This window comes from Symphalangus syndactylus, chromosome X (assembly GCF_028878055.3).
Source record: "Symphalangus syndactylus isolate Jambi chromosome X, NHGRI_mSymSyn1-v2.1_pri, whole genome shotgun sequence".
NCBI lineage: Eukaryota > Metazoa > Chordata > Mammalia > Primates > Hylobatidae > Symphalangus > Symphalangus syndactylus.
Genome location: NC_072447.2, coordinates 38,484,058 through 38,495,083, shown reverse-complemented (window position 1 = coordinate 38,495,083; position 11,026 = coordinate 38,484,058). Strand labels below are relative to the sequence as shown.

General features: G+C 46.3%; 1 protein-coding gene across 1 annotated transcript; it reads left to right on the top strand.

Moving 5' to 3' along the window:
- Window positions 1-8,076: 8,076 nt before the first annotated feature.
- On the top strand, window positions 8,077-10,496 carry LOC129475221 (putative transcription factor SPT20 homolog-like 2). Its single transcript, XM_055267344.1, has one exon. It carries the CDS (start codon window positions 8,077-8,079, stop codon window positions 10,462-10,464), a length of 2,388 nt encoding a protein of 795 aa, XP_055123319.1. The 3' UTR covers window positions 10,465-10,496.
- The last annotated feature ends 530 nt before the right edge of the window (window positions 10,497-11,026 follow it).

Here is an 11,026-nt window from a genome sequence, read left to right as displayed (position 1 = left end):
TGTGTACACATGTCTGGGTAACTAGGGCAGTTCAATTTGTCCTCTGTTAACCTCCAACCATGCCCCCCCCACCACCAATTCCCCCAAAGTCAGTCCTTTGTTCCAGATTGGTTATCCATTTACCCACAAGTCCCAGGTCTCTGGTCGCCATTATTGTTTTTCTCACCTGGACCCCTCTCCTCCAGGGCCATAGGCAAAGCACAACACTTTCCCAAATATTCTCCCTTCCTTGTTTTTGATTCAAGCAAAAACGACTTACAAGAGAACTGAACACTTTTGCCATTAGTAACCACTAGAAAACACATTGAGCTTCAAATTATTCAATAAATTTCGACAGGAAAAGGTCAACTGTGGTTGTCTCTGGTTTTCACTGAAATGGGAGTGGTCTGTCTTAGAAGTAGACCCCACCCAAAGACCAGCCTCACAACTTCATATGGCCCCTTCCATCAGGGAGAGAGAGGCCCCCACACCTCCCCCTTCATCCTCATCCATGGAGATGTGGGTCCTTTAGGTGACCCATTAGGAGCCATTGGTACTGAATATTCCAGAATGAAAAATCATGTTTGGCCCACTTGGTTATCTTCATAGTTAAAAATGGACTATCTAATTAAATAGTTTCTTTTTAATTATGTTTGGCATAATTTATACCATTCAAAAGGTTCAAAAAATAAAGAATGAAAAGTAAACTTTTGCTGACAAAGAACTGTTATCCTCCAAAATATACAAAGAACTCTTAAAACTCAACAATAAGGAAATGAACAACCTGATTAAAATATGGGCAAAAGACTTGAATGGATACCTCACCAGAGAAGATATACAGATGGCAAATAACCATATGAAAAGATGCTCAACATGTATGTCATCTGGGAATTGTAAATTAAAACAAGGAGGCCCAACACCAGTGGCTCACGCCTGTAATCGGCACTTTGGGAGGCCAACATGGGCAGATCACTTGAGCCCAGGAGTCCGAGACCAGCCTGGGCAACATGGTAAAACCCCTTTTTCACAAAAAAGTACAAAAATTAGCTGGGCATGGTGGCATGGGCCTGTGGTCCCAGCTACTTGGGAGACTGAGGTGGGAGGATCGTCTGAGCCTGGGAGGTCAAGGCTGCAGTGAGCGGTGATCGTACCACTGCACTCCAGCCTGGGCAACACACCAAGACCCTGTCTCAAACAAAAAACAAAACAAAAACAGGGAGATACCACTACACACCTATTAGGATGGCCAAAATTCAAAACACTGAAAATACCAAATGCTGGCAAGTATGTGAAACAACAGAAACCCTCATTTATTGTGGGTAGGAGTGTACAGTCACTTTGGAAGAGAGTTTGGCAGTTTCTCACAAAACTATACCCTCACCATACAATCCAGCAATCACACACCTTGGTATTTACCCAAGTGAGTTGAAAACTCATGTTCACACCAAAACCTGCACAAGAATGTTTATAGCAGCTTTATTCATAATTGCCAGAACTTGGAAGCAACCAAGATGTCTTTCGGTAGGTGAATGGATAAACTGTTGCGTATCTATACAATGAAACACTATTCAGCACTGAAAAGAAATGAGCTATCAAACCATTAAAAGACATGGAGGAATCTTAAATGCATATTGCTAAGTGAAAGAAGCCAGTGTGAAAAAGCCACATACTGTATGATTCCAACTATATGATGTTCTGAAAAAGGCAAAACTATGGAGACAGTAAAAAGATCAATGTTTGTCAGGGGTTAGGGAGAGGAAGGGATAAATAGAGCACAGAGGATTTTTAGGGTAGTGAAACTATTCTGTATGATTCTATAATGGTAAATACATGTCATTATACATTTGTACAAACTCGTAGAATGCACAACACCAAGAGTGAACCCTGATGTAAATTCTGGGCTTTGATTGATAATGATATGTCAATGTAGGTTCATCAGTTGTAACAAATGTATCACCCTGGTATGGAATGTTGATAGTGGGGGAGGTTAAGGGGTGGGGGGCAGGGAGATGGGAACTATCTACTTTTTACTCAATGTTGCTGTGAACCTAGAACTGCTTTTTAAGAAAGACTATAAAAAAGAAAAACAAGGAGTCAGATGCTTGCAAAAAAAAAAAAAGGAAACCTTCGCCCTTCCCCGTACCCTACCACCCTGTCTCTTAGGGGATCAGTCCCCAACATCCAGCGGGACGTTTTAAATCCAGAGATATTTCAAAGGTTTCATATAGAAATCTGGCTGAATAAGCCACCAAACTTTTGTTCACAATTGACTAAAGTTCAATGGCTTCTCTTTCCTTTTATTTTCTTTGGTAACACTCTGATGGGTTAGTGAGCAGTGAAACGGCCAATAGGTAGCAATTTCAGGGTATGAGAGTCAAGGGACATGCATAATCCATCACAGAGGAACCTCCCTGTGATAACTGGGAGGAGACCTCTAAGAACTACACCTACAATTGATAGATCCAACTGAGATTGATGCTAAGGAGTAGGGCGAGCCTCAGATAAAAATGGTTGAAGTCTATGTTTCTCTTACCCTTTCAGGTACTCCCTCCCTCTTCCGCCAGACAAAAACTCTTCAAATTAATGTGTTTTCTCTTCTAGGTCATTTTTATTGTCATTCAACAAATACTTACTATTGGATATAGGGAGGAAGAGAGAAACGGAAGAGTTGAGAATGATTCCAAGGTTTTTAGTCTGAGCAACCAAAAAGATGAAGTTGTCACTTCCTGAGATGGGGAAGGCTGCTTGGGTAGCTTTGCACTGTGTCAACTTGGCTAAGCTGGGACTATGTTTCCTAGAATTCCCTTTCCTCTGGACCTGTCTCCTGAACTAGATTCATAACATCATGAGTATGATATGATTCTGGGGTGTAGGGCTGGCCAAAAGGGAAATTTTTATGAGATCTGGAAGTCAGGATTGAAGCAGCAGCCATTACATTCTGAAGTTCAGTGTCAGGTACCAGGCATCACTGCAGCTCACACATGTTGCTCATCTACTGGCTCACCTTGATGGGAGCTGGGGAGTAGGCAGTAGCTGGGCCCACAGCTCCCCCAGCGCCCACTGGATATCCTCCTTCAGCTTTTCTGAGTCCTGGGCCAGGTGCCTGTGCACCTCCATGGCAAAGGGAGCCAGTTCCTTCTGCAAGTCACCTGAATCACCAAGGTTACAGGCAATGAGAGCCAGACTCAGGTTTGCCCTCGCTGGTTCCAGTTAGCCCTTGTGTGTTCCAGATGGTCCTTGTTCTCATGCTTCATGCCTAGCTTTTCTTCCTTGCTGCCTGCTCTACTGACCCCCAGTGGTATCGGGTTCACGCCCAGATGCAGAAGCAACAGCCCTCCATAGACTTCTTCACCAGCTTCCCTTTGTGATCCCTGGTTAATGACTTTTTTCCGACCTTCCAATTGTCCTCTTCTACACATTTACTTCCCTAGGGTCTCCCATGATTTGTGGGGTCTGGTCACTATAAGCAAATGTAATTCCATATTACTTATAGTGATTCCAATTCCTAATTGAACCCCACTGATACTCTGCCAAAGGAGCAAGTTTGGGTAGCAGATAAGCAATTCAGTTTGAACATGTTAAATTGAAAATTCCCATTCAGCAGTCGAGGAGATTTTGAATAGGAAGCTTGAGGTTATGAGTCTGTAGTTCAGGGGAGAGGTCCAGGCTGGAGCTATACATTTGGAAACCATTAGGATGTAGATGGTATCTAAAGCCGTAAGACCAGATCAGGTCATCAAATGACTGAGCGTAAATAGAGAAAAATTGTCTAAAGACCAAGTCCAGGGATGCTGTGACATTAAGAAAACAAAGGGCAGATAACATACCCTGAAAGAACAAATGCTAAACGAAGACCAAAGATAAATTATTGAAATGAGCAAAGTTCTTAACCGTTGAATAAATCTAGAAAATTTGGAAACGGTTATTGACATTTACCAGGCAGACGAACAAAAACATCTTTGCTAGTTTATCTTTTTAAAGATAACTTCTAAAGATTTAATGATGTTTTTGTTTGCATCTATCCCACTGGCCGTGGGCTGTCTTTATTAATCAGGTCCAATGGCAGATTTAGAGCATTAGCAAAGTAATTCAGGGCCAACCATAACAGCCATTGCAGTAAAAACAAAAATAACATTTTAAAAATTACATCTATCATTTGAACTATCCTAGAAATTGAGGTGTAAAGTGTTTTCTGGTTTAGAGATTGCTGCTTTATTTCTCCAGACCTGGTTTTGTGATACCACAGGGTGGTGGTTCTTAACCAGATGATTTTGTCCCCCAGGGAACATTCGACAATGTATGGAGACAGTTTTGATTGTCATAAATGGGAGGGGGCTGCTACTGGCATATAGTGGGTAAAGGCCATGGATGCTATTAAAAATCCTACAATGCACAGGACAGCCCCCATGACAAATGGGAATAATGCAGAGAGGGAGAAACCCTGTCTTAGGGTCTGGCTACCTAAAGAGCAGAATGAAAGTCTTAACAGAACAAAATCCAATTTCATTTACTTTTCAGTAAAATGGTTAAAGGATGGGCAAGTGGAAGAAAGGGAAGGGGGATAGAGTTCGAGAAAAGAAAAAGAGGGAAAAAGAGGAAGGGGGGAAGATTAATATGCTGTGCAGCACTTATGGGTTGTGAGACGCTCTTAAATCCAATAAACAACTCTTAGCAGATGTGGAAGCACTGAATGATGTAACAGGCTATGGAAAGTGATCTTCACTCAATCTCAGCGCTACAATGTTACCTAAGGTTTGCTTTACTATAGCTGGGGCCTGATCACAGGAGAAATACAAAATGTCAGAGCAAGTGATGGAGGGTTAACCAGGAGGCAACAGTATCTTCAGCTTCTGCAGTCTTTGGTCCCTGTATTTTCAAATTCTCTGCTGGTCCCTCTAATTAACGGCAGCAGGGAAGAGGTGGCAAAGATCTAGACCCCAATGGGTATAGAACAAAGTAGTTTGCTAATTGTAAATTAGGACAATTATCTTGCAATTAATTGAATTTTCTTATTCCTCTAGCAAATCTTAGCATGGCCATGAATTTTTCTCAGCTTGTGCCATTCTCTGCTGTGCTGCTACAGGGGAGGGCTGAAGTTGAAGTTCTTATAATCAACCAGTGTGCTCATTAGCATGCTTGCAAGGCCTGAAGGATGGTGTGCACTCAGAGGAATTAAAAAAAAATTAATCTTGTGGAAAGGCCTGGTAATTAGGCAGCTCAAGTGAAGGGGATGGCCGAGCCATTATAAGCACTGTCAGGCCTAGTAATGCATGTCATAACACACACACAGGTTCACAACCTCTTCCAGTGTAGCTGTGGCCCAGGCAGCCTTGGGGTCTTCCCTCTGGGGAGTCAAGAGTGGGTCACATCCTCCATTTTTGGCCTTGTTGGCTTTAATACCTGGAAAAAAAAAAAGCCTTACATGAAATTGACCATTTCACTTGGATAGAATACAAATTCACTTCTCCATATGCCCATATATATGACATAGCACATTATCTACAAAATTAAGAATGAATGGGGCCGGGCGTGGTGGCTCATGCCTATAATCCCAGCACTTTGGGAAGCCAAGGCAGGTGGATCACTTTGAGGTCAGGAGTCCAGACCAGCCTGGCCGACATGGCAAACAGTCTAGACTAAAAATACAAAAATTACCCAGCTGTGGTGGTACACACCTGTAGTCCCAGCTACAAGGCAGGCTGAGGCAGGAGAATTGCTTGAACACGGGAGGAAGAGATTGCAGTGAGCCGAGATCACGCCACTGCACTCCAGCCTGGGTGACAGAGTGAGACTCAGTCTAAAAAAAAAAAAAAAAAAAAAAGGCCGATTTCTCCCACTTATCTTCAGTCCTAAATGTAGCTAATGCTGCCGGTGCCCTGTCCATCTCCCCTTGGCATTCACCATTCTGTACACACAGACAGAGTCTTACTGCTAGCACCTGTGACTCTGAGAACATCCTCAAGCCACATCAGCATGGGTGGCCCCTGTATGTGGCAACAAGAAGTGTCAGGAAATCATGCTCCCAGCACTGTCCTAAGTCAGTGAGAAAGAAGTGGATGAATAAATACCCCAGCTTCTTTGCCTCTAGGGAAGAACAATCTGAGGCTTATTCTGTACTGTCTTCCAAGGTCCCCAGCGTGGACCAGTTGTCCGGAGCTGCTTGTGCTCAGGAATACGTCTTTCATTGTCTGTTTTCCCATCTCTGACTCAGCTCCCCTTTCTGTCACCAATGCTTCTAAGGATTAGCACCCAAAGAAACTACTCCCACTCAAATCCTCTCCTCCGGGAATGCTTTTGGGGAAACCCAAGTGAAGACACAGGCAATTCACCAGCTGAAGATCGAGTCCATCCCATGGCAGGGCGGGCAGATATACCTCTCTAATAAGTGAGATGCACCCTGGGATATCAGCAGAGGGAGGCACAGAATTTAGATCACACTCATGAGTCAGAAAAACAGGCTATGGAGTAGATCTCCCCAGAAAAGCATTATTGATCTTGTCCAATAAAACAAACAAAAACAAACAAACTGGGAGATTTCAAGGCAACAAAGTTAATGGAAAACAATGTCCCATAGGTTACCTAAGACAGAATGATAACACTGCAAATCCATCATTAGGATCTTAGCTAAGGTCTACAGTTTAATCACTGAAAATTTAGGCTGGGCGTGGTGGCTCACGCCTGTAATCCCAGCACTTTGGGAGGCCGAGGGGGGAGGATCACGAGGTCAGGAGATCAAGACCAACCTGGCTAACACGGTGAAACCCCATCTCTACCAAAAATACAAAAAATTAGCCGGGCGTGGTGGCGGGCGCCTGTAGTCCCAGCTACTCAGGAGGCTGAGGCAGGAGAATGGCGTGAACCCAGGAGGCGGAGCTTGCAGTGAGCCGAGATCGTGCCACTGCAGTCCAGCCTGGGTGACAGAGCGAGACTCCGTCTCAAAAAAAAAAAAAAAGAAAATTTATTGCCATCACCTGGAACAATTGTTCTCGTCCTTATCAGGTGCAAATCACCTTGTAGAAATGAATGGTTTCATGTCTCTCTGCCATCCTGACCTGCAATCCATAGACAATGTAATGACCATCACGTAATTTTTTAACCTGTAGGTGCCCTAACTCAACACATGGAGAAATAAAAGGTGAGTAATTATGTAAACGAATGTCATGTACTGGTGCATCCACATTAACACCCCCAGGCGGGAGCTCACTGGACGACGACATGAAGAATCCTGACGCTTGCCACAAACCTGTGGCGTCTCCGGGCATGGAAACACTGCTACTGCGGGCTCATTCCCCAGCCCAGTGGCTGATACCAGCAGCAGTGCTGCCACTGATGGCAAGAGATTCCAAAAGTGCCAACAATTGTTGAAGTTTCCGCCAAGACCAGTGACAACTTCCCATGATTTCCCGACAGTGGTATTCCTGTGGAAACTGATGTCTGTGCACGGTATGAAAGATGTGTCTATACTGTCGTTAGTGGCTTGTGCTTTTGCATGTACGCTTTCAAGGTGAAATGGCAAGTAGTTGAGTGCCAGTGCGGGCAGCAGACCCAGAAGTGCAGCGAGTGAGCCTCGCACCCAGGAAGCCAGAGAAGCGGGGGGCGCCTGGAATCTGCGGTGTGCGGCAAGTGCGCACGCGCGCAGACGGCGCCCAGTAGCTGACCCCGGCCCTCCCGTTCATTTCCGGTGCAGCACTCAGAGACGCGAAGCCCAGGCCACGACAATCACCCCTGAGGTACCGATGTTTTCAGAAACCCTCAAACAGATTGGGTAGCGCTTCCCTGGGGGCAGGTTTCTGGGCAGGTGCCCAGACGCGCCTAGAAGCTGACCCCAGCCCTCCCGCTCACTTCCATTCCAGGCCGCACAGACGCGAAACCGGGCCACGAGGACGACCCCTCAGGTACCGATGTTTCCAGAAACCCTCAAATAGACTGGGTAGCGCTTCCCTGGGGGCGGGTTTCTGGGCAGGTGCCCATGTTGAACTCAGTGTGGACTTGCCACGTCTTGCGGGCTTGTAGATTAATAAGACAGCCGTGATTCCACCCTGCTTCACCAACGCACATGCGTTTTCTCTCCTCTTAGGGGCCCTGTTTTCTGTTACAATGGATCGAGATTTAGAACAGGCTCTGGATCGTGCAGAGAATATCACTGAAATTGCCCAACAGAGACCTCCTAGAAGGAGATACTCACCTAGAGTGGGAAAAACTCTACAGGAAAAACTTTATGACATTTATGTTGAAGAATGTGGAAAAGAGCCTGAGGATCCTCAGGAATTGAGAAGCAATGTAAATTCGTTAGAAAAGCTTGTTAGGAGAGAGTCCTTGCCATGTTTACTGGTCAATCTATACCCAGGCAATCAGGGGTATTCTGTGATGCTCCAGAGAGAAGATGGGTCCTTTGCAGAGACCATTCGGCTGCCTTATGATGAAAGGGCATTGCTCGACTACTTGGATGCAGAAGAATTACCCCCTGCTTTGGGTGATGTCCTGGATAAAGCTTCGGTTAACATTTTTCATAGTGGGTGTGTCATAGTAGAAGTTCGTGACTACAGGCAGTCCAGTAATATGCAACCTCCTGGTTACCAAAGCAGGCATATTCTCCTACGTCCAACGATGCAGACTTTAGCCCATGAGGTGAAGACGATGACAAGAGATGGCCAGAAATGGAGCCAGGAAGACAGATTTCCGCTTGAGAGTCAACTGATCTTAGAGACAGCTGAACCACTGTGTCTTGATCCTTCTGTAGCAGTCGCCTGCACTGCCAACAGGCTGCTGTACAACAAGCAAAAGATGAATACCGACCCGATGAAACAGTGCCTCCGGAGGTATTCGTGGCCTTCTGTAAAGCCACAGCAGGAGCAGTCTGACTGTCCACCTCCTCCTGAGCTGAGAGTGTCGACTTCTGGCCAAAAAGAAGAAAGAAAAGCGGGTCAGCCTTGTGAGCTGAACATTGCTAAAGCAGGAAGTTGTGTAGACATGTGGAAATGCAGACCCTGTGACTGTGATTTGGCCGTGCCTTCAGAAGTGGATGTGGAGAAAATTGCTAAAGGGTATCAGTCTGTCACAGCTGCTGACCCACAGCTCCCAGTCTGGCCAGCCCAGGAGGTAGAAGACCCTTTCAGATTTGCATGGGAAGCTGGCTGTCAGGCCTGGGACACCAAGCCAAACATCACGCAGTTGTTTAATGATCCATTTTTCAGTGGTGAAATACAGCTACATAAAAAAGCCAGGCAGAAGAGCCAGAAGTCTCCCTGGCAGCCCTTCCCAGATGACCATTCAGCTTGTCTCAGGCCTGGGTCAGAGACTGATGCTGGGAGGGCAGTGAGTCAGGCCCAGGAATCGGTGCAGAGCAAAGTCAAAGGTCCAGGCAAGATGTCACACAGCTCCAGTGGCCCAGCCAGTGTCAGTCAGCTCTCTTCACGGAAAACACCAGAACAGCCTGAGCCTGTGTGGGTCCAGTCTTCAGTATTGGGGAAGGGAGAGAAACATCCACCTCCCCGCACCCAACTTCCCTCAAGCTCAGGAAAGATTTCCTCAGGTAACAGTTTTCCCCCACAACAGGCAGGCAGTTCTCTTAAGCGTCCATTTCCTGCTGCTGCTGCTGCTGCTGCTGGGGCGGCGGTGGGGGCAGCACCAAGTCATTCTCAGAAGCCCTCTGTGCCTCTCATTCAAGCTAGCAGGCGCCATCCAGCTGCCCAGCCCCCCACCAGATTGGTAAAAATAGCCCATCCAGCCAAGGTCAGGACAGGCTCCACTGGCCTAAGGGCCATCAACGTGGAGGGCCCAGTCCAGGGAGCCCAGGCTTTGGGGAGCAGTTTCAAGCCTGTGCAGGCCCCTGGCTCGGGTGGCCCGGCTCCTGCAGGAATCAGTGGCAGTGGCCTTCAGTCCTCAGGAGGTCCACTCCCAGATGCAAGGCCCGGTGCAGTGCAGGCATCTTCTCCAGCACCCCTTCAGTTTTTCCTAAATACTCCCGAAGGTCTCAAGCCTCTGATACTCCTCCAGGTTCCACAGGGCTCGGTGGTTCTGACCAGCCGGCAGCAGCAGTTCCATCAGCTGGTTTCCCTGCAGCAGCTCCAGCAGCCCACAGCTGCTCACCCTCCTCAGCCAGGGCCACAGGGTTCCGCACTAGGTTTGAGCACTCAAGGGCAGGCCTTCCCTGCTCAGCAATTTCTTAACGTGAACCTCACTGGAGCAGGTAGTGGTCTGCAGCCCCAGCCCCAGGCTGCTGTGTTGGGTCTGCTTGGCTCTGCCCAGGTTCCTCAGCAGGGTGTCCAGCTCCCCTCTGTCTTGAGGCAGCAGCCACGGCTGCTGCAGCCACAACAACAGCCACAGCAGATCCAGCTCCAGACTCAGCAGTTGAGAGTCCCACAGCAGCCAGTGTTTTTGGCAACAGGCGCTGTTCAGATAGTGCAGCCACATCCAGGTGGGCAAGCAGCAAGCCAGTCGGTAGGTCAGACGAAGGGAGGCAAGCCAACCCCTCCAGCGCCCTGAGGCTTGAGTAGTTTGTCTCTCTTTTAAAAGCACAGGAGCACTGACCCAAATGGTTTCCCAGTTTTTACTTGAGTTTTTTTTTTTTCATGTTTTGGTATTTTACATTTTAAAGTACACAGTTTACACAGAAGCACAATCCACTGATTTTTATTTAGAAACAGGGAAGTGATTTCCTAGAGGGGCATTGTTTTGCTTAAGTTACTCCTTTTGTTGTCATTGCTGTTGATATAATTATTTTTAATGTAGTATTTTAAAGTGTCCAAATCCTAACCAGGTTGAGTTTAAACTTGTGAAGCATATAATTTCTGTAGAGCCATAAAATGGCAATACCAACAATGTTAATATTTTAACAAGATTTTAATTTTAAGTTAATATTTTAACAACAAGAGCGCAATTTAAAATTTTTAATTGTGGTAAAAACATATAATCTAAAATGGACCACATTAACTATTTTAAGTGCGCGGTGCAATAGTATTAAGTCCACCCCCACGGTTGTGCCACAGATCTCAAGACCATCTTGCAACACTGAAACTCATGCCCATTGAACACCAGCTCCCCATTC

Excerpts from the sequence above, each read along its gene's own strand:
- LOC129475221 (XM_055267344.1), top strand. The coding sequence starts at position 8,077 with ATGGATCGAGATTTAGAACAGGCTCTGGATCGTGCAGAGAATATCACT.